Here is a 24,184-nt window from a genome sequence, read left to right as displayed (position 1 = left end):
CCTTGATGGAGGAGAGGACTTAAAAACTTACATGTTACTGCCCAGCACAGAGAGTGGGTACAAGAGTCTAAAATATATTACCTAGGGGCGCCTGGGTGGCGCAGTCGGTTAAGCGTCCGACTTCAGCCAGGTCACGATCTCGCGGTCCGTGAGTTCGAGCCCCGCGTCAGGCTCTGGGCTGATGGCTCAGAGCCTGGAGCCTGTTTCCGATTCTGTGTCTCCCTCTCTCTCTGCCCCTCCCCCGTTCATGCTCTGTCTCTCTCTGTCCCAAAAATAAATAAAAACGTTGAAAAAAAATTTTTTTTAAATATATTACCTAATAAATATTTTATCATTTATCCGTATCCCTGTATTTTATTAGCACAGGTATCAGTTATCTATCTTTTTGGCATTTTGAACTCCTGCTATGACTGTAAACCTGTTCTCTTTTGAGAGAAGCCCACTTACTTCTCTGGGCCTTCCAATAGTCTTTTAACTTTAGTGACTCATCGGTTCTTGGGCAACAGGATTTATAGTAAAGAAAAAAGCAACTGAACAGGTAGAACAGTGAAACGATCTCAAAAAGATGACACAGGACACGATGTTCCAAATTTGCACATTGTTTACTTTGAGCAACAGTCCAGGATTGTGAAGTACAACACACATGTTAAGGATGAGACTTCAGTTCATGGTCAAGCACCAGCATCATGCACACGGCTTCAAGTTATCTAAGAAGAGCACTGCCCCCTTGAGGTCTGTTCATGACGAAGACCCACTTCTGTGTGGCCACCGCCCTCACTTGCTTTACCACTTGGAAATTTGTCAGTTTGAGTGCACATCGAAGCCTTCCTCTGCAAGACAGCAGCAGGCTTAGCTCATCAGCTAGTTGAGTTAGTATCTGGCTTATTTCTTAAGGTTCAAAAATTAAAAAGGCAGTTTTTGTTTTTGTTTTTGTTTTTTTTTGCTTTGCAGGCAGCAAGGCATGAGGCACAGACCTCTACTGTTCCATATGGCACAGGAAGATGCTTTTAGCAAAGGGCACGGACAAGGTAGGGCTACAATGAGTAGGTTTGGCATAAAGACAACCCTGTGTTTGGGGGCCTGAAGGAACATGCCTGTGGACTGTTTACTGGTCTGCCCAATCAAGGCTTGGTAAACCCAAGTAAAGCTGACAAGAAAAGGGTTTTAAAAACCTCAGTACAAAAGATCCTCTAACACATTTGGAACCAGATTATTCTTAAAAACACCATACTAAGTGTCACAAAACTTTCCCTCCAATCTACTACTAGAAAACACTCATGCCATGGCCTACAGACCCGGAGGAATCAGGACAGATAAAGAGAAACCTGTTCTTAAAAAAAAAAAAAAAAAAAAAGACAGCAGTACATAAAGTGCTTCTTTTTTAATGAAACAAATCCAAAAGATGTACAGTCAGGCTCAAGTTGTGCAGTTCACAAGCATGGAGAAAACAAACAAATAAAACGACAGAGTTCAAGAGAGTCAGAGCTAACCCAGGACGAGGCTGGACTTGCCGCCAGGGGGATTTCTTCGGGACGGCGCTGGGGCCGGGGCCACCGGGCTGGGCACGGGGGCAGCGGGCACGGGCTTCTCCTCGCTCTGCCCCAGGCTGGCCTGCAAATCTGTGTCCACATTTTCTAGAAAAACAGAAGGAGGTTCAGGCTTACTAAGCAACTATTTCTAGGAAAGATGGAGAGTCTTAAGATTTTTTTTTTTTTAGAGGATGGTTTAAATCATACCTAGAGATATATAAGACAAGAATCATTCACCCATGTTCCCACAACCCAAAACTAACCACTTAGTGTTTTGCCTTATTTGTCCCCAGGCCTTTTTCTGTGTGTGCTCATTTCTAAATTGTACAGATATATGAAGATGTAGTATTTTAAATTAGAAGTCCACCTCCGTGTGGGTCTCTTCTTCTGACTCCCAGAGGCCCTACTCGGAATTGTGTCCATTCTAGCCCCTCTGTTATACTTACTTATAAGTGTACTTTATTCCCAACAGATAACATATACTTCTGGGTTTTGTTGTTGTTGTACTGATACCAACTTCCTTTTTTTACACTCGGAAATTTACCCATATTTATACACATGGTCATAATTTACCCTACTTAACTCCTTTATAGTATTTTATCACATGATTCAATATATTTGATATAATACAGTACTGCATTAGCTGTACTAGTCATGAAAACTGGAACCGACCCAACCATTCCAAACAAAGTTGGAATGTATATAGACTGGCAAAGGTGCCCACGGGGAAACAAGGGCTACCATCTTCAATCTGAACAGACACTATGCATCGCCCTCCCTAGAGGAGGCTGTGCCACATTCTACCCCCAACCTGTGTCAGACTGTGCTGTCCGTACACCTTTGCACATCCATCATTTGATAACCACCTCACTTTAAAATTTGCCAAACTGATGGGTGAAATATTATTTCATTCCTGTTTCATGTTACATTTCCATGATTACTAGGTGAGCCTGATTTCTTTTTCTAACCACAAAGATAACCCATAGTACCAACATCATTTATTAGAGTCTACCTTTCCCCTACTGATTAGTAATATCTCCATTAATTAGATCACTCCCATATATATTAACTAGGTACTTTCCATGTTAAAGGCTTCAGAATTAGTGTACTATTATCCAGCATCCTAGAGACTGCTTGATGATTCACTAATCTGTGAAATTCCCAACAAATATATATTCTTAATGAGGCATTTTCCAAAATATGGAAGTCTTTGTTCAAAGTCCAAAGTGACAGTAAAATTCCAGGTCTCAATTCAGTTGCATAATCTCACACCTGCTTTAAAATCTCTTAGGGCATCTGGGTGGCTCAGTCGGTCAAGCATCTGATTTTGGCCTAGGTCGTGATCTCACCGTTCCCAAGTTCAAGCCCCGCATTGCGCTCTGTGCTGACAGCTCAGAGCCTGGAGCCTGTTTCAGATTCTGTGTCTTCCTCTCTCTCTGCCCCTCCCCCAACTTGTGCTCTGTAGCTCTCAAAAATAAACATTTAAAAAAAATTTTAGAATAAAATTTCTTGGGGTGCCTGGGTGGCTCAGTTGGTTAAGTGCCCAGCTCTTGATCTCTGCTCAGGTCATGATCTCACAGTTCATGAGATCGAGCCCCGAGATGGGCTCTGTTTGCCCTGACAGCATGAAGCCTGCTGGGATTCTCTCTCTCTGTCCCTCCCCTGCTTGGATGTATGCATGTACTATCTCTCTCAAAATAAATGCTAAAAAAAAAAAAAAAAAAAATAGAATTAAAATCTCTTCTCCTCAATCTCTCTCTCTCTCACACACACACAAAGGCAACTTTAGTGTAAGAAACCAAACACTAATTCATAAAACTTGGGAGAAAACTACCTTAAGGTTTAAAGACATTTATTCCCTCCTCCCCTAGATTAAGGTGTTCCAAAGCCCTGGAAGCAGTGAAACAGAAATACTGGTTATGATCTATACCATTTAAGAAATTCATATGGCCCTCATATTTGACACTGATGAAAAGTTCTAATTTTGAAAAAATGTACTTTAAGTTCCCCAAAGACTAACCATTAAAAGCTCATGTTCCTAAAAGCACCTGTACCAAGTTTTAGCGAACTGATACTGAGAAGTCCAAGGGGGAAGAAGTCTTCAATGAGAAACTCAACAAAATCTCAGAAATATGCTACTGCTGCTTTTGACATTTCCTTTTAAGAATTTTTATGACATTCTATAGAAGTAACATAACACATATGATGTTCTATAGTATTGAACTACAAGTAAAAATCAGTATGGAGCTTTCCAGAATGACAGCCCTCATGATAATTAACTTAAAGCTTGGTGAGAAAGGGTCACGCCTTAATTTCCTGTTGCTACATTCTTGTTTGCACGGGAAGCAGGATTAAATGCATCAACACTGGGGCGCCTGGGTGGCGCAGTCGGTTAAGCGTCCGACTTCAGCCAGGTCACGATCTCGCGGTCCGTGAGTTCGAGCCCCGCGTCGGGCTCTGGGCTGATGGCTCAGAGCCTGGAGCCTGTTTCCGATTCTGTGTCTCCCTCTCTCTCTGCCCCTCCCCCGTTCATGCTCTGTCTCTCTCTGTCCCAAAAATGAATAAACGTTGAAAAAAAAAAAAAAAAAAAAAAAAAAATAAATGCATCAACACTGAGAACCCAAGTCTTCTGATAAGTGTCCCGTGAATAACCTAGAAAAATATGTCCCATTTACCACAAATACAAACAAAACCCCAAAACCCATGATTTGAAATAATCCAAGATGGACAAATACGGGGCATGAGTTCCACTTGAGCCAGCCAGCCTATCAGTTCAAGCAATTTCATTGCTGCTACTAGGACTTGGCCTCACCGCTGCACAGGCTCTCACAGGTATCCATTGTCTGCCTGGATCAAGCAGTTATGAGTACTTCTAAAGGACAAAACATTACCTTGCAGCTCTACCGTGATCATTTATTTCCTACTGATTTTTGGATAAATCAAGCTCACACCTACCATTCTTATATTTGTCTTTCATTATTTTTTTTAAAGTTTTTTTTTGTTGTTATTGTTTTGTTTTGATTTTGAGAGAGAGCACGTGCATGATCAGGAGAGGGGAAGAGAGAGTGGGGGGAGAGGGAGAGAATCCCAACCAGGCTCCACACTCGCAGTGCAGAGCCTGACGCGGGGCTTGATTTGACAAACCATGAGATCATGACTGGAGCCAACATCAAGAGTCTGATGCTTAACAGACTGAGCCATCCAGGTATCCCCCGTCTTTCATTATTAAAGGAACTGTTTTGTCTTTCACTAGATAACATGCCGAAAAAGAAAAAAAGCACATATGGAGGATAAACAACAGTAGGCCTTAATTTAAATGCTCCTTTGTCAGGGCACCTGGGTGGCTCAGTCGGTTAAGCATCCAACTTTGGCTCAGGTCATGATCTCGTGGTTTTTGAGTTCAAGCCCCACACTGGGCTCTGTGCTGACAGCTCAGAGCCTGGAGCCTGCTTCAGATTCTGTATCCCCTTCTCTCTCTGCCCCTCCCCCACTCATGCTCTGTCTCTTTCAAAAATAAACAAACATTAAAAAAATTTTTTTAATAAAAAAAAAATAAATGCTCAAATTTGTCAGGGCACCTGGGTGGCTCAGTTGGTTAAGCTTTGGACTTCAGCTCAGGTCATGAGTTCATGGTTTGTGAGTTCATGCCCTGCATTGGGCTCTGCACTGACAGCTCAGAGCCTGCCTGGGATTCTTTCTCCCTCTCTCTCTGCCCCACACCCCCCCCCCAATAAATAAACATTTTTAATAAATAAATGCTCCTTTGTCTAGTCAGAAATGCTCCAGCCAAAAAGAACAGAGACTAGTCTGTTACTACGTCCCCTTAGTCTGTAATGAAGTAATAAGTACAGGAACTGAGAGGCTTTAGAAACTTATACAGGATTGACTGAGAAAGCTTTTGCTTGTTGAATCTAATGACTGAAAAATGGGACTTTAAACAAACACTTCACCATAATACACATCTAATATACTCCTGACTTGTCTTTCTTCTTTGGCAAATCAACAAGGCACTGAACAGATACCTACATCAGGATAAATGATAAAGTGGTTCATTACGAGGGTGAAAGAATCAGAACAGCAAGAGATGCAGCAGACTAACTTGCCTAAAGGCAGGAAAGACTTGTACCTAAATTCTGCAGACCTACTCCCTCTGCTGCAGATTTCCCACTGCTCCCTTTAGCCATCCCTAGGTTTAATTCTCTAAGAGAGAACGGCAATCTTCCTTATATCCAAACCAAATCTATCTTAAACCAAGCAGAATAGCTTGGCTTCGAAGTAAATTTGGCAACAGAATCGGGGTTGACCTCTACTCCCCCAGATGGATCTTGAATTATTGTGCCCCTTGTCATTTCATGACAATTTCATGAGTGTGCTACTCACCTGAAGAATCTGAAAAAAAAAACGAGCTGGGAGAGAATTACTAGTAGCACGTCAAGTGACACGTTTTTTTTTTTTTTTTTAATAACTCCATCAAGGCCCTCTCATCCTTCTCCAGGCTTCCCAAATTCGTAACTATATCCATTGCCCAAAAGTAGTGACTAAGGATTAGCTAATTCTTGCTAAGTAAGGTCTGCTAGTGGAAGTATTTCAGAATATGAAAAGCAGCAGAACTGAAAAGACTTCAAGATTTTTTTTTTTTCTAAACTCCAGAAGAGTCTTTTCAGACAGAACACACTGGACATGAACAATAACTAATACATCTTCAATCCAGTGAGAAAGTGATTTGTTCACGGAGGAAGAACCCAGGTAACGCTCACAAAGGCCCAACAGACTCTCTTCCCACCGTGCCCATCAAGAAACGCTGTCTGTGGGGCACCTGGGTGGCTCAGTCGGTTAAGCATCAGACTTCGGCTCAGGTCATGATCTTGCAGTCTGTGAGTTCGAGCCCCATCCGCATCGGGCTCTGTGCTGACAGCTCAGAGCCTGGAGCCTGCTTTGGATTCTGTGTCTCCCTCTCTCCCTCTGCCCCTCCCCCCGTTCAGGCTCTGTCTCTCTCTGTCTCAAAAATAAATAAACGTTAAAAAATAAATAAATAAATAAATAAATAAATAAATAAAATAAATAAACGTTAAAAAAATTTTGTTTTTAAAAGAAAGAAACGCTGTGTGAGAGGGCAGAAGAGGAGTCTGGCTCCTCAACACTTGTTTCACGGGAAGACTGCCTCACAAAATGTAATGGTCTTCCTTCCAGACCAGAGGGCCTTCTGACTGCTGCATTTCACCGAGTCAACTTTCACCCGATTCCTGCTGCCCGACACACTTATGCCTTTCGTTACATGCAATAGTCATTCTCTGGCACTTGTTAAGGAAGTGCCAATAAATACTTCAAAGACTTAACATCATTAAAGAAATGATTATAGCTCATTTCCACATATAATTGGTAACATGGATGAAAATTTATATCTGCCTCCTAAATCATCAGCCACGAGATCACAGAGTTGCCGACGTCTTGCTGAATAAGCACCTCAGTGTAAAACCAAACAAAGTTTGTAAATTAAATGCTGTGTGCCAAGCTTGAAATGCCAGAGCCTTTTACTAAAAAGCTCTCATTAACAGGAACACCCACCAGCCCGACTACTGCACACATATCTGTGAAGGACTCTCCATTTTTCCTTTCTTGTGCATTCCCGGCCTTGCTCTCACTGCGGCGGACGCACATGTGGCCATGTTTGCTAACTTCCCAGTTTTGTGTTTCTTTGCTCTCCACCCAGGGTATGCTGTGCTGGCCCTTGGGGCAAAGCCAGGTTTCACTCCCCAAGACACTATTTCAAGAAAAATTCCGCTCTATTCTAAAACCATTTACAGAACCAGAAATGTGTACTTCAGAAGGACTCACCATGAATGTCGCCTTCTCCCTGGAAAAGAAAAGAAAATTTTACTTCAGATTTTAATTTTGTAACAAATAAAGCAGTCACAGTTCTGAGAGGCTACTATTTGAAACCAAACGTGGAAGTTCATTTTGATGCAGTCAAGTTCAGGGTCAGGCCACAACACAATTACATTACAACCTTTATACTGACTTTGGGACAATGCTATACAAAACTGCTGCATGACAAATTGCCCCGGTGCCAGCAATACCCAACACACCAAACAAACCTTAACATTTACACCAATGGCCTAATATCAATTAGCATTTCATAGGATCTTTTATCAGAATGTGAAACTGGTAAGTTTATTTTTCCATGCTCCCTTTCCTTTTTCCTTATCTAGCTGTTGAGGGGCCTCTATAAATTCCAAAGTCCATTAAGAGGGTTCCACACTGGGACGGCTGACACCACTGTGTGCTCAGAGGGCCCTACTTAGGAGGCCACCCTACCAGGCTTCCAGACACCTGCCTGGGGACATTGGGATCATGTTCCTCTGCAGACAACTGATGATAACACCCAGGCTGCAGTCTCCTCGAGTTCAGCTCAGAACAACTGGGCAACGTTCGTCAGGTCTTTGACCTCACACACGCTACTATATACCACTTAGGTAGGAAGTGTGATCCAGAAGTTCCCAAAATCGATAGTGAAAAGAGAGAGACTGATCCAACTGGTAGAAAAGGCATGTGAACCAACCCAGATCATGTCACTTCAGTTTTCTGACTTTTCTCTTTATGGATCTTCCAGCACCAGTATGGCCTCAGGCCCTTCCCTAGTCACCTCTATGTAAGGCTCTAGTGACAGAACTGAAGCTCTTATTACAATAGGAAGGAAGTCAATTTCCAAACCGGATTAACCTCAAAGCCTTTCTTTCCCTCCCAACCCTGTGTTGTCACACTGACCTTCAGATCTAAGAAGTCTCCAGAGTTTGCTTCAGAAGAGTTCCTTCTCTGGGGTCCAGATGACTCAGAATCCTCTCTGCCACCACTAGACTTGGCACCTGAATTAAAACATACTTTCTTAAGGACTATGACAGAAAGACCGAAAGCAAAACACTTCTTTTGTGAATGATGTTCATGTTAGTCTTGTATCAAAAAATGTGCAAACAGGTTAAGTGAGAGCTTAAAAATTCTACAGAGGAACCAAATAGCCCAATTTGACTTCAATCCCTATTCTGACCCCTCTCCCAGGCTTTCCTCCAGTGACAAGACTTAACTGTTGTTGATCTCATTATGGTTGGGCTAGATTTTGCTCCTCAGCACAAAACCAACTGTAGTTATTCATGCTGGGTCTGTACCTTTGATCAGTGGTCACACATATAAGCAGTACCTGCTGACTTGGCCCATGAAGGGGGGTTTTCCTCAGGTGTCCCAAAGATGCTAGAGGCCATTTTGTTCCTCCTCACGGGTTGTTCTGTTGGTTCATCAAAGCCTAATGAAAAATTGGATCCACCACCTGGAGGCCGCAAAACCCTTGGGAGTAATGGCAAAAAACATCCATTTCAGATCATGCCAAAACATTTCTCAGTGTAAATGTTTTCAAACACCTTTCAAATTCATTTCCCTCACCCATTCATTCCTCCTACCCACCCACCCACCCCACCCCCTCCAAGAGAGAGCTGCTAATGGGAAAAGGGAACTGATTCTGTTGTGGTATAAAGTCAACACTGGATCACATCAGTCAGAATGCCTAGTAGCAGACAGACAAGAATTAAGTGTTGACAAGGATGTGGAGAGAAAGGAACCCTTGTGCACTGCTGGTGGAGTTTCCTGAAAAAATTAATAATCGAAATCCCATATGATCCAGTAATGCTACTTTTGGATATCTACCCAAAGAAAACAAAAACACTAATTTGAAAAGATATATACACCCCTACATTTACTGCGGCCTTATTTACAATAGCCAAGATATGGAAGCAACCTACGTGTCAACTGATAGATGAATGGATAAAGAAAATGGATATTACTCAGCTCAGCCATAAAAAAGAATGAAACCCTGCCATTTCAGACAACATGGTCGGATGTACAGGGTATGATGCTAAATGAAATAAGTCAGACAGAAACAGTCAAATACTACATGATTTCACTTATATGTGGAACCTAAAAAACCAAATGAACAAACAAAAAAAACAGAAATGGGGCGCCTGGGTGGCTTAGTTGGTTAAGTGTTGACTTCAGCTCAGGTCATGATCTCACAGTTTGTGTGAGCCCTGAATCGGGCTCTGCGCTGACAGCACAGAGCCTGCTTTGGCTTCTCCGTCTCCCTCTCTCTCTGCCCCTCCCCCACATGCACGCACTCCCGCTCACTCTCTCTCTCTCTCTCTCTCTCTCTCTCTCAAAACTAAACAAAACATTAAAAAACAAAACTAGAAACAATCACACAGAGAAAAAACTGGTGGATGCCAGAAGGGAGACAGGTAGGAAGGTGGGTGAACCAGGTAAAGGGGATTAAGAAATACAGATTTCCAGTTATAAAATAAATACATCATGGCGCTGAAAAGTACAGCATGGGGAATACAGTCAAGAATATAATAAATTTGTATGAGGACTGCATTTATCGTGGTTAGCATTTCATAAATGTATAGAATTGTCGAATCACTATGTTGTACACCTGAGACTAATAGATTATTCTCAATTAAAAAACTGAAAGTTTTTAAAAATTCAACACTGGATGTTAAGATACAAAATGCTGTTTTATAATATTTGTAGTAAGGACTTCTGACATGAAGACAGCTGAAAAAGCCTGAAAGTTATCACAAATAACAGCCTGGCTGACGTCCCCTTTTAGATAATGGCAAAAGACCTAACAGACCTTGCCTAATAGGATCAGCTGGATGTATTTGCAAAAAAGTTTAGAAGCATATCTTGTTATTTATTCAGAAAGCATTTCCATTTTTATTTTCACCAAAATTAAAAATGGAAGATTATACATATAAAAAAGTTGACCAATTTAGAAGCCCATGGAGAGCGATACTAGTCTCTTCCTATCTAGGCATCGCCAGCGAGCCCCATTTATACACTTGCACCACAGTATTCTCACTAGAAAACATGAACAATTAGCCACAAGGAGGAAGTCCGTATGAGAAACTGGTGTTAAGATTCACAGAATGTTCGATAACCAGGCACCTTTGGACTCTATAGCTTTCGGTTCAGCAAGGAAACCCGGCACTTGTCCATTTCCAAAGCTTCCTGCTTGGCTTGACCAACGTGTCCCATCCCTGGAAGAACTCAATTTAATTTGTCCTGTCACTGCTCAAAACATAGAAAATGGAGATGGTTTTATGGAAGGAAAGATTTTCTAACTACAGATTCAATTCTATTACTGGAGACAGGAGTAGTCTGGTTTTCTATTTCTTCTTAAGTCAGTTTGAAAAATATTTTTCTAGGAGGATGTCCATTTTATTCAAGTTTCCAAATAAAGAACAGTTGTCATTTGCAAACACAGCTCCTTATATTAGAAAAGAAAAGGAAACATATGGGAAGAGGGGGGAAAAAAAAAGAAAAGAGGGAAACAAACCACAAGAGACTCTTAGTGATAGAGAACTATGGGTTGACAGAGGGAGGTGGGTGGGACGATGGGCTACATGGATGCTGGGTGCTAAGGAGAACACTTGTGATGAGCACTGGGTGTTGTATGTAAGTGTTGAATCAATGACTTCTGAAACCAATACCACACTGCACGTCAACTAAAATTTAAACTTTTTAAAACAGTGAAAAAGATAAAAATAAATTTTAAAAATAAGAAAAGGAAAAATTAAACACTTACAGCATAAATGCCTTCCTAAGTGCCCCTCTAAAGGCATTCCAAGTTTTGTTTTTTTAACTATTGTTCCACTCTAAATATTTTCTCCTTCCCATTATTTTCTTCTTTGACCCATACATTATTTAGAAGTACATGTATCAGTTTCCAAACACAGGGGTCTTTCTGGTTTATTAATTTCTAGTTTTTAAATTTTTTTTTTCAATGTTTATTTATTTTTGGGACAGAGAGAGACAGAGCATGAACAGGGGAGGGGCAGAGAGAGAGGGAGACACAGAATCGGAAACAGGCTCCAGGCTGTGAGCCATCAGCCCAGAGCCTGACGCGGGGCTCGAACTCACGGACTGCGAGATCGTGACCTGGCTGAAGTCGGACGCTTAACCGACTGCGCCACCCAGGCGCCCCAATTTCTAGTTTTTAACTACAACACAGACAACAGTCTGTATGATACGAATCCTTTGAAATGTGATGAGATGTGATTTATGGACTAATATGTACTCAATTCTATAAATCTATATATTCTTAAAAAGAATGTGTATTTGTTAATGTTCTATATGTCTACTAGGATCAAGCTTGCTAATGAGTTGTTCAAATCTGATTTTTAAGTATGTAAAAAAAAATTTTTTTAATGTATTTTTGAGAGAAAGACAGCGCGAGTGGGGGAGGGGCAGAGAGAGGGAGACACAGAATCACAAACAGGCTCCAGGCTCTGAGCTGTGAGCAGAGCCCGACACGGGGCTCGAACTCACGGACCTTGAGATCAAGACCTGAGCTGAAGTCAGACACTTAACTGACTGAGCCACCCAGGCTCCCCTAAGTATGTTTTAGCACTTAATGAGTGAATCCATTAACAATTCTTACCACAATTAAGAGTTTGCCAGTTTCTCCTCAGAATTCTGTCAAGATAAGAGTTCTCTCTCAGAATGACTGCCACTGGAGTAAATGTTAGATCAGTGGGAAAAACTGCATTGGCTGACTAATCATTTTGATAAAACAAAACATATCCCTCACTCATTTTATTTACCAAAGTAAGTTCCAGCTAGGCAAAATTATTTATTCAATTTATGTATTTTTTTAAAAGTTTATTTATTTATTTTGAGAGAGAAGAGGGTAGAGGAGAGGAGGGGCAGAGAGAAAGGGAGAGAGAGAGAATCCCAAGCGGGCTCTGTGTGGTCAGCACAGAGCCCCCACATGGGGCTTGAACCCACGAACCATGAGATCATGACCTGAGCTGAAATCAAGAGTCGGATGTCTAACTGACTGAGCCACCCAAGCACCCTCTTTTACTTCTTTTTTGAGAGCATTTCATATACTAGTGATGTTATCCTTTGTTGATTATGTGTATTTTTGCCAAGTTTAATTCGTCCATCTTTTCAGTTTCTGGCTTTCATCTTGTACTTAGAAATAAAGCCCTTTTCTTCAAGACTAGGACCACATTTGTACAAACTTTTGTTTGCAAAATTTTTTTTTTTAATATTTATTTTTGGCAGAGAGAGAGCATGCGAGCGAGCACGCACACTCACCAGTGGGAGAAGGGCAGAAGAGAGGGAGACAGAGGATCCCAAGCAGGATCTGCGCTGACAGCAGAGAGCCTGATTCGGGTTCCCACTCGCGAACTGTGAGATCATGACCTGAGCTGAAGTCAGACGCTTAACAGACTGAGCCACCCAGGTGTCCCTGTACAAACTTTCTAAAGGACATTTTGATAATATGTGTCAACTGTTTGCTTTTTATATGAACCAGCATTTCTACTTCCAGAAATTGCCCTAATTAGATAACCAGATATATATACAAGGATACTCCTTTAAAAATGTTCATCTACAAATAAATTTGGGAATACCCTAACTGTCCATTAGCAAAGGCTTAATTATCAAAGCATGTCCACACAACAGAAAGCTGTATACATTAGGGTGAGAGTTACCTTCATTAGTGGATGTGAAAAGTTACCCAAAACACAGTGAATGAAAAACGCTGGAAGACAAACATAAGCCCAATGACGTGTTACATAAAATGACGTGTACAGAGATAAATTTATCTGGTTGTGTGATCTTAGATAAACTGCTTGACTTTTGTTTTGCTTTTCTCTTCCAATGTTCTTTTGTTTCTGTTTTTGTTTTAAAAGAGAGAGCAGTTTTTTAGAGGAAAGGGGCAGAGAAAGAGGGAAAAAGAGAACCTTAAGCAGGCTCCATGCTCAGCACGGAGCCTAACATGGACTTAATCCCACAACCCTGAGACCATGACCTGAGGTGAAATTAAGAGTCAGATGCTCAACCAACTGAGCCACCCAGTGGCCCCTGCTTTTATCTTCTACCAAAAGAGGTTGGTAGTAATTGCCTCATAAGACTATTCTAAGAATATCCAATATACTGTGCTTAGAAGGCAGCAGTCGTAGCTATTAGCATCATAGACATAAAGGCCTGAGAAGTACCCACACCACAATGGCATCCAGGGTTTGTGCTCTCAGATAGGATTTCAGGTGAATTTCAATGTCCTTTTTTATACTTCATATTTTTCTGTATTGCCACTAATCTAAAATTCTTTCAAAGACTCCTTCTGGGTTCCAGAATTCCCTGACAATCTTTCTTTTTTTTTTTTAACTTTATTTTTTTTAACATTTATTCATTTTTTTTAAGCGAGAATGAGAGAGAGAGAGAGAGAGAGAGACAGCGTGAGCATACAAGCTGGGGAGGGGCAGAGAGAGAGAGAGAGAGCGTGAGCATACAAGCTGGGGAGGGGCAGAGAGAGAGAGAGAGAGAGAGAGAGAGAGAGAGAGAGAATCCGAAGCAGGCTCCAGGCTCTGAGCTGTCAGCACAGTGCCTGATGTGGGGCTCGAACCCACCAACCGTGAGATTGTGACCTGAGCGGAAGTCCAAGCTCCCCTCCCTGACAATCTTTCTTTTGACAGTACTAATTTTCCTACTGGCCACTGCATGTGATCATTTGTGGACATCCGTGTCCCCTTGGATCTTTCAGCAGTAATCGTGGCTCCTCTGCTGACACCCTGGCCTGGACTCCCTAACACTGCCTCTTCTTCCCGTGTGGCCACTACCCACAAGCCAGCAGAGATGCAAGGTAACGTGACAAACTATCAACATGGCCTCTCAACCGTATCTAGTTCTTACCAGCTTCTTCACCAATCCAGTCATTTTCTCACTGTTCCCCAGAACAGTTCTGGTTTATCTCCACTGTGGGGTATTTACTCCCATCTTTACTCCTGCCTAGAGCACTCTCCACCCTTTCCTCAAGCATCCCTCAAAACCGGGCCCATGTCTTAAACCTCAACCTCCTCCATAAAGCAGACTAGTAGAGCTCTCCATAGGCTCAAAGAATACCAGGTAGAACACGGAGGAAAGGATGGCTTCTGGTAAGTGCCCAAGAGTAAATATTTTTGGCCTGTGGATCATGCAGTATTTTGTAACTATTGGGGTCTGTCATGTGGCACAGAGGCAGCCACAGACAACATGCAAACAAACGAGTGCAGCTGTTTTCCAATAAAACTTTATTTACAGACACTGCAATCTGACTTTCCTATAATTTCCACAAGTCATGAAATGAATCTTTTTTTTGCAACCATTTATAAATGTAAAAATCAGGTACCTGCTGCGTTTAGCCCTTGGGTGATTGTTTGCTGGGCTCTGTTCTGTCTAGTTCAACAGCCTCATTTTAAAGAGCGCAAAGTCTGGGGCGCCTGGGTGGCTCAGTCAGTTGAGTGTCTGACTCCGGCTCAAGTCATGATCTCATGGTTGGTGGGTTCGAGCCCCACATCGGGCTCTGTGCTGACAGCTCAGAGCCTGGAGCCTGTTTCAGATTCTGTGTCTCCCTCTCTTTCTGTCCCTCCCCCACTCTCACTTTGTCTCACTCTGTCTCTCAAAAATAAATAAATGTAAAAAAAAAAAAAAAATTTAAAGAGCGCAAAGTCAAGCCCCGAGAGCCTCTGAAGAAATTGTCCAACATTAGTTAACTGACAGTGGCGAGGACCAGAACCCAAATCCTCAGTCTCTGGCCAGCACGGAAGTGCTCAACGTGCTAAAATACAGGAGGCACAGAAGGCCATTTTCTCTTTCATTTTCCTACACACCTATGTACTGGTGCTTTGATTAGTTTCCATGTTTTCCAATCTTAGAGTGTCTTCTATTTCTTCTGTAGGTCCTCTAGCGTCCTCCCCTGGATCACAGATTTGTGTGTGTCCACAGTATAATTCAATACAGAAATTGCACTAAATAAAAATGTCATTATTTTCCCCCTTGGGCGGGGAGGTGGGGGGGAGGGGAGGTTGGGGAGACCCATTGTGTTTTTGGTAACATGTAAAATATTTATAACTCTACTTTTTTTTTCAAGTTTTAGATATTAAATATCCACTTGGATTAATTTCATTATATGAATTAAGATAAGTGTATTCAGGCATACATTATATAAAGTTGATAATTTTAGGTTTGCTTAATTAAATGGTTTAAATCATAATTAAAGGTGTATTATAAATTCTTAATAGGCTTTCTCTCATGTTAAAGTTTGAAGCAACCAGGTTTTTATCCCTTGTTTGTACCCAAATCAACAAAGAGTCAATAAAATCAAAATTCACTTGTTCCCTTGAGATTAGAATGATTTTTTTTTTTTCCTTTATCATCGTAATTAAACCCTCATGAATTAGCCAGATGAAAATCTCCAGAACCCTAATGGTCTGGGAAGTATTTTTTGGCCTTAAAAAAAGAAAAAAAGACACTAGTGCCCAAACACCGGCTTAAAAAGAAAGTCAAAGCTCTGTGCACCCAACTTTTTAAAGGTCTGTGTTCCTCTTGCAAGAGCAGGTAATACCTACTCCGATGACGTCAGTGTTGTAAAGCCCGTTTGTAACAGTGAGACATCCCCAAACAAAGGATTTGGATCATAAGACAGAAATTATTCCAATTTTATTTTTTAAGTTTCTCCTATTCTTTCTGAACCACACAGGGTAACTAAACCAGGATTACCTACTTGAGACTCACCAAAAATGGACCCATGTACCACGGATAACAATTAAAAAAAACAAAAATCACTTTTTCTTTCTTCTTTCTCTAGATGCCAGAGTTCCCATGTGATCTTTGCAGATCATCCCGTCCCAGACTAAATTTACAATGTGCTTATGGAGCCAGAAGAATGTTACTGCAGAAACAACTGAAGGAAAATTAGGTGAGATTACAGAGGAAGTAAAGGTAGGAAGTAAATAAAAGGACAAAGCTCCAGTCCTAGGATCACGATACTGGAGGGAAATTGATGACAAAAGGTGAATGAAAGCATTTATTCTGCAGAACCCAAAACCATTTGGTCTCACATTTCGAATATCCATATCAAAAAACTAGCATGAGGATTCCTTTGACCTGGTTACTGAAATTTTTTATGAAGCACTAAACTACACTCAACCCCAAAAGATGAAACCTGATTTTTTTTACATAATGTATAAATTTTCACGTTCCAGTCACTACAGTTTGACCAGCAGAAAGTTGACCGCATGGCACAAAAAGAAAGGTTCGGCGTGTTCCAGTGTCCTCGGCAAAAAAAAATGATCTCATTGCAAGAATGACAACAGAAGAGGGAGTGACCAGTATTTTTGTAGGTCTATCCTCCTCAAGGTCCCCAACCTTCCAGGACCCACTAATTTATTTTAAATCTTTCCCACTTTCCTACATTGTATAAGGGAAAGGAATGAGTTGAAAAGGGGTGTCATTTCCAACCTGCCGCCTAAGCCTCGCTGCTGAAGCCAGCTTTTTGTCCCCAAGTTCTCCAACCCCTGTGAGGCACTGCTATTTCACGGCTGTCTTCTTAGCCCCACAAAATGGCTCCCTTTGTGCCACTTGCCCAGGACCCCCAGGCTGGCCGCACACGACTGCAGGTCGTGATCAATGAAGAATAGATGCCTAGAAAAAGTGGAACCTAAGCTTCCAGAAGCCCTGAGCAGGATCCCAGAGATGCCTGTATCCCGTCTTAAAAGAGAACAGTGTGCAATTAGCCGAGACAATGTGGACACCTTCCGCCGGTTCCAAACCCTTCCACCAAGTCAGGCAAGGGCTTGGAAAAGGATCCCAGTGCAAACACCCAGTGCCCTCATCCCCTAATGCAGTAGCGACTGTGGCCAGAAAGGCCCCGGCATCCCAGGTGCAGATAGTACGGAAGAGACAATGGATGTCTCCGGCCCCGCCCAAGAACAGGAAACCTCCTCCTGCTAGGGAACCCGGGCCGGGGAAGAACTCGTTTGACAAACGTCAAAAGGGGGAGGGAAAGAGGTGGGATGCAAAGGCCGAGGTCCGAAGGTTTGAGCGCAGAAAACCCACTCGGACAGGCTCACCCCCCTTTTGCGTTCGGAGGTGGGCGCGGGAGGGGAAGGAGCAGGGGTCTTTCCTTTGTTAGCAGAGGAGAAGCACTTCGCAGAGGGCTGACGGTTGGGTCCCGGACGGGCGTGGGGGTCGCGATGACCAGCCCCGCCCGACCACAAATGCCACCTGCCGGGCGGGCCCCAGTGGATAAGCGCCCGCAAGACTCAATCGCTGCGGCCGAAGGGGGTGGCCACCGGGGGGGGGGGACCGCCACCTGCCCGGGGCCAGAGGCGAGAGCGCGTGGCCAGAGGTGGGACAATGGGGCCTGACCGGGACGCCCCGGGGGCTGCCCCGGCACGTGGGGGCCAAGACCACCGCCCTGGGGCCGGTCAGCCGCACCGCAAAGGGAAGGAAACGAACCCTGTCCGCTTGGTCTGACTACCGAAAGCCCACAGCACTGCGAGGACCAGCGGCCCCGGCCCTCCCCGACCGACCCCTCGCTCCGGGGGAGGAATGAATGGGGGAGAAGCGGGAGTCGGGCGGGGCCGGCGCGACGGGCTCGCCCGACGGCACAAAGACGGAGCAGACGGCCGAGCCCCGCCGCCCGGCCGGGCACGAGCGCGACAGCCAGGGCACGTCACCGCCAACGACCCGCCGCCCTGCCCCCGTGGCCCCGCCGGACGGCGGCCTTCCCTGCCCTCGAGCCCCGCGCCGAGCGGGGGCGTCCCCGCAGCCTCACCGGGAGCTATTCCTGCTGTTGGGGTCGACTCCCTTGAAGGTGGTGGTGGTGGTCATGGTGCCGAGGAGCGAGGTAGGCTGGCGTGGGAGCAGAGTGCTGAGGGTCGGGTCCGAGGGTCGCAGAGCAGCTCCGCACCGCAACGCCAGCAACCGCTGCAGGAGCCTCCGCCACCGCCTGCCTCACGGGCCGCAGCCTTTATAAGGCTCAAAAGAACCCGCCCCCACCGTGCCTGTATTGGCCAATTCAAATAGCTCTTTCGTTCCTATTGGTTCCCTGAAGTGCCAAGCATCGGGCGGCACCCCGACGGGCTGCGGTGGCCCTGCTCGGCCTAAACCCGCCCCCTTCCTGGTCAGGGTGGGTCTATGGAAGTTCCCCCTCCCCCACCCCCAAATCTTGGTGATGATTGGACAAAGGACAAACCTGCCCAGCGTTGGGCACAAGTTGTGCTCACTGTCACTTAAAAAAGTTACCTGACTGAGGGAAAAGCTCGGTCAGCCCCCACCAAGCCCAGGGCAGATTTATCTTGACCATTTCACTTACTTGCCTTACTCATGGTGAGATAGTAAGGGCATGCTCCTTAAGGGATGAAAATTACTGCTGCAAATTGACATTCATTGAATACCTACTGTGTGTCCCGTTTGGAAACATGACAGTCTCAAAGCAGCAGCACTATGAGTCAGCAACAGAAAGCAAGCCAAGACGATCCCTTTGAAAACGACTGGAAATTCTTCACATTTTAATGTTACTATTTAGCTGTCAGGGGTGGTGCATGTACTAGACCAAAATTACAGTCGTTCCGATTTGAGGGCCTGTTCTAAGGCTGGTTAATGCTCGGCGGTGGGGAATGGTCACATCCCTTGCTACCAAGACTATCGAGCAGGCCTGGCCTCTGCAGCTGTTTATAACCCTTAAGTCATGACTCTTCCACCTGTCTGGGTAAATCTATCCCTGCAACAAATGCAGACAACACTTGGAGGACTCAAGAATGGCTGTTTACAAGATCGTAATGGGAAAGTCTTGAGCAAACAAGAGTGGAGGGCTTCCCATGTCATGCATGTTTCCTCAAGGCAGACCCTTTTCAGTATTTCCATAAAAATTGAACAACATTTGACTCCGTGTGGCCTCCCCCTTCTTGGCAGTTTGGAAGTTTATATTCTTGGTTAACCTCTCTCCTGGGTTTTCGTGGAAAGGTAGAGATAAGTTCACTCCTAAAAGGCATGGATCATGTCTTTATGTGCTGACCACTCATTTGAATTAAAATCTTCCCATTCTTTTTTTTTTTTTTGTAAGATTTTATTTTTAAATAAACTCCACACCCAACCTGGGGCTTGAAACACAACCCTGAGATCGAGAGTTGCCCCCCCCCCACTGACCGAGACAGCCAGGCACCCCTAAAATCTTCCCATTCTTAAAGACTGGGCCTAAATTTCTGAAACTTTTGAAAAAAGAGAACACCTTTCAGACCAAGTTGGCCAGTGAGCACACATACCCTTCTAGTAAGTCATATAATTATCGACTAAGAGGTAGAGTATGGTCTCTCAGGCTCTCATAGGAGAAACCAGAGTTTGAATCTGAACTCTTACCTTTTCTGAGCACTAGTTTCCTCATTTGTAAAAAAAAAAAGGACAAAATAGTATTTCAACTCCAGACTTGTAAAGTAATGGATAGAAAGTGTTTGGCTCCGCACGTAAGAAGTCATCAAAGTGATAGTAGCTATGCTTATTGTCAGATATACTTGGAAAGTAATTACAAACTTTTTAACAATCTGAAATTGTTTTTTATATATTAAATGAGGGGGTTGGACATATCTTCAGGTGGGTCCCTTTTGGTCTAAAGTTTTGAGTTCATACTTGACTTGCCCTATTTCCTCCATCCCCTGTAATGTAAAAGACAGATTGGTAGGGCAATACACCAGACTGGAAATTGAAAACCGTTAAGTTCTGATTCTGTTCCCTTAAAAAGACACTTCTCCCATAAAAGACACTTCTAGGTCATTTATGCTCTTGCTTCCTCATCTATAAATGGGGTTAACAGCACCTATTCTACGTTGTTGTGAAGGGCTTGAAACGAGAGAATTTTAAGAATGTTGACTTGGTAAACTAAAGCTTTCTATGAGAGCTGCCCCATCCTGGCTGAACATCAGAATAACCAATGAGCTTTTAAGGAACAAAAATGAATGCCAGGCCCCCTCTGAGATCTCCTGAATTGGAATTTCCGGGGGGGGGGGGGCGGGAGAGTGTAGGGGGGGGTGTGGGGTAGGGTCTACTCATGGGTATCTTTAAGAAGTTAAACAGATGGGGCGCCTGGGTGGCGCAGTCGGTTAAGCGTCCGACTTCAGCCAGGTCACGATCTCGCGGTCCGTGAGTTCGAGCCCCGCGTCGGGCTCTGGGCTGATGGCTCACAGCCTGGAGCCTGTTTCCGATTCTGTGTCTCCCTCTCTCTCTGCCCCTCCCCCGTTCATGCTCTGTCTCTCTCTGTCCCAAAAATAAATAAACGTTGAAAAAAAAAAAAAAAAGAAGTTAAACAGATAGCTTTCCCATGTGGCTTGGGCTGAACACCTCTGCTTCAAAGGTAAGGGATCCGTACCAGGGCACCCTTTTATTCTAATGATTTGTAAAGAAGAATAAAGTATATAAGACAGATAACTGATCAAGGCCATCTTAAGCAGGCCTGTTTGGTGCATTGTATTTTTTTTTCAACGTTTTATTTATTTTTGGGACAGAGAGAGACAGAGCATGAACGGGGGAGGGGCAGAGAGAGAGGGAGACACAGAATCCGAAACAGGCTCCAGGCTCTGAGCCATCAGCCCAGAGCCCGACGCGGGGCTCGAACTCACGGACCGCGAGATCGTGACCTGGCTGAAGTCGGATGCTTAACCGACTGCGCCACCCAGGCGCCCCTGGTGCATTGTATTTTAAAGTAAAATTGTCAGGGGTGCCTGGCTGGCTCAGTCAGTATAGCATGTGACTCTTGAGCTCAAGGTCATTAGTTCAAATCCTGCATAGAGCTTACTTAAAAATAAATAAAAGAGATTCCTGCCTTAAATAATAAAGTAAAATTGCCAAAAATTTCCAGAATAACAAGCCCTCCTATTTACTTGTTCATGTCCTACAGCAGTTTTGACTAAAATCACTGCACTCCCCCTTTCTGCTACAAGATGGAGATGTGGGGTAAAACAGGTATGATACATAACTCGGCTATAATGACCTTTGCTCCAGATGACCAACTGAAAATGGGACATTAATGAAATTACATTCTATACAAAAGATCACAGATCAGATCAGGATGAAAAGATGCAAAAGGATGGCCGCTTTTATTTTTTTGTAATATTTATTTATTTTTGAGAGACAGAGACAGAGCACAAGTGGGGGAAGGGCACAGAGAGAGGGAGACAGAATCCGAAGCAGGCTCCAGGCTCTGAGCTGTCAGCACAGAGCCCGACGCGAGACTCGAACTCACAGACCACGAGATCATGACCTGAGAGCCCAAGTCTGATGCTTTTACCAACTGAGCCACTCAGGCATCCCAAGGATGGCTACTTTTAAAATCATAATGGTCCATATCACTGATTTTTTAAATACTTATCTAGGGCTCTGTATCTATACAACAGTTGTTCCAAACCCTTAGGTTAACCTAAAAACCTAAAGAAATAGAAGACAAATGAAAGCTTATGACAAGGAACGGTCCAACAAGCTATTTCACGACTATACCAATGTTTTCCAAACTTTTATGAAACAGAATCCAAATATATAACACAGATGAACAAGAGGGCATCTGTGACTGAAACCGAGCCGAGGGTCCAAAATCCTGGCCCTTTCTGCTTCCCCACCCCTGGCTGGCCTTTCTCTCCACTGTCTTCTTTTGGCACACTCCATGGTTCTATGCAATTTCAAAATCACTGCCCTATATGTATGTTCCACTTACACCTGCTTTTTAAATAAGGTGGAGGGAATGAGCAGTTATCCACACTCTACATAACTTCTCATGCCTTTAAGCAGTTAAGTGCCCTTTGATTTCACTTAGTCCCATGCTGCCACTTCCCTGCTACAAAGTACCAGTCAGTTATTGGTGGCTGGGTGGCTCAATCAGTTAAGCATATGACTTCAGCTAAAGTCACGGTCCCAAGGCTCATGAGTTCGAGCCCCGCGTCGGTCTCTGTGCTGAAAGCTCAGAGCCTGGAGCCTTCTTTGGATTCTGCGACTCCCTCTCTCTCTCTGCCCCTCCCGTGCTCATGCTCTGTCTCTCAAAAAATAAATGTTAAAAATAAATAAAAATAAACAAACATTTAAAAAATTAAAAAATAAAAGATGTCAAAAATGTTTAAAAGCCCTAATAATTTTCCTTTAACATGAACAGAAATCCTAGTGGTTTTTTCATTTGTTTCTAGGTATGTGGAGTTTTATTCGAGAATGCAATGTATAACTTACTCAGAATAATCTGGAAGTCGCTCTTCACCTCTTGAGCCTACTAAGGTAAGTAATACCTAAATTTAAATGAAACACAAAAACATACTAACATTGTGTCTCTTAGCTCTCAAGCATCTGTTTTTGCATTGGATGTTACCAACTTTGTTCTGAATCCCCCATAATTTCAACCTGCCCCGATTTATTCCAGCACCCTAGAAGAAATGGGCAAACCACAGGGCCTTATTATTGGTATTACTCTGCCTAGATTATGCGATCGGGGTTTTTTTTTTTTTTTTTTTTTTTTTCAACGTTTATTTATTTTTGGGACAGAGAGAGACAGAGCATGAACGGGGGAGGGGCAGAGAGAGAGGGAGACACAGAATCGGAAACAGGCTCCAGGCTCTGAGCCATCAGCCCAGAGCCCGACGCGGGGCTCGAACTCACGGACGGCGAGATCGTGACCTGGCTGAAGTCTGACGTTTAACCGACTGCGCCACCCAGGCGCCCCAATGCGATCGGGTTTGAACCAATTTCCTAGTTAATGTCTCTCCCTCTGATCCAAAACACACATATTAGGTTGAGCCCCTATGAAATAAATTGCAGACATTTAACTATTTTTGACCTACAAGAACAATAATTATTTATATTCACCCATAGTTTAATACATCTTTTCTTTTTTCTTTCAGTAATCTCTACACCCAGCGTGGGGCTCAAACTCATGAGTCTGAGATCAAGAGTCACATGCTCTACTACTCACTGAGCCAGCGAGGTGCCCCGATACATTTTCTTAATATTTTCCGTTCCTCCTATTATTAAAAGAAAATGCTGGTCTTATGCTTTTGAACTTCACTAAGTAACTGAATTAATGAATGACTCACTGACAAGTATTTCTAACAAGCTTTTGAACCCCAGGATTGCAGGGTGCCCATGTCACTTATGTGTGACTTAACCACACATATTTACACATACATTCTGTATCCATCACTCCTAAAGCCAAATTTAGTATGCATCTGTCCATTCTTTTCTTAGCTGCACGCATGCATGCACACACACACACATACACACAAAGGCAGATCAATGCCACAGAAAGACAAGTGAAAGAATTCATTTTCTCTTGAAACTCATTCACCACAAAGCAAATATGAGAGGTCTCAAATACGGAAAATGGCTGTCATGTTTTACCTTCACTGTCAAAGGTAAACAAAATGGCACATACACTCTACTAGGTCTGACACACCACTCTCACATCCTTTTAAATCACTGGATTGTGGAAGGAGAGCGTGATTCCTATTTTCCCATGAGTTCCCCTTTCTATCAGACCAAGCTGAATAAAATGGTGTGGATTAAGTGTGTTCGCTTTTCCCAATCCCATGCTACTATTTCTATATTTAATAAACAAGCAAAAAACTCCCCTCACCCATCTGCCCTGCTCTCCTAGAGATGAATTTGGCCTCCTTTGCTAAAATTACAAAACATCAAACAATTCAAAACAGCATGCCCTGGAAAATGTGAGAAAATTCTTAGTATTCCAAATTCTGTAACTTGAGACAAGGTTAGCCACCTAAAATGCCTTAAAAATAGGGATTGCAAAGAAAGCAAAC

At 43.4% G+C, this 24,184-nt stretch overlaps 1 protein-coding gene across 1 annotated transcript; it reads right to left on the bottom strand.

Moving 5' to 3' along the window:
- Positions 1 to 1,366: 1,366 nt before the first annotated feature.
- Positions 1,367 to 18,337, bottom strand: JPT1 (Jupiter microtubule associated homolog 1). The gene is made up of 5 exons (XM_047081429.1): positions 18,178 to 18,337; positions 8,722 to 8,864; positions 8,295 to 8,392; positions 7,365 to 7,383; positions 1,367 to 1,634 (listed from the first exon to the last, which is right to left on the bottom strand). The coding sequence occupies exons 1-5, from the start codon at positions 18,231 to 18,233 to the stop codon at positions 1,486 to 1,488; spliced, it is 465 nt and encodes a 154-aa protein (XP_046937385.1). The 5' UTR covers positions 18,234 to 18,337; the 3' UTR covers positions 1,367 to 1,485.
- Between the last annotated feature and the right edge of the window lie 5,847 nt (positions 18,338 to 24,184).

This window comes from Lynx rufus, unplaced genomic scaffold (assembly GCF_022079265.1).
Source record: "Lynx rufus isolate CCGP_SWC_20201006 ecotype Redwood Valley unplaced genomic scaffold, mLynRuf1.p SCAF_18, whole genome shotgun sequence".
NCBI lineage: Eukaryota > Metazoa > Chordata > Mammalia > Carnivora > Felidae > Lynx > Lynx rufus.
Note: the sequence above shows the minus strand (reverse complement) of the source record. Positions and strands in the feature narration are given on the sequence as shown.

Bases quoted from the DNA above. Each gene is read 5' to 3' on its own strand.
- JPT1 (XM_047081429.1), bottom strand. From the start codon at position 18,233: ATGACCACCACCACCACCTTCAAGGGAGTCGACCCCAACAGCAGGAAT. The intron at 8,865-18,177 runs GTGAGGCTGCGG...ATTACTCCCAAG, and splicing joins AACAGCAGGAATAGCTCCCG to GGTTTTGCGGCCTCCAGGTG. The intron at 8,393-8,721 runs GTACTGCTTATA...GTTTTAATTCAG, and splicing joins TTCATGGGCCAAGTCAGCAG to GTGCCAAGTCTAGTGGTGGC.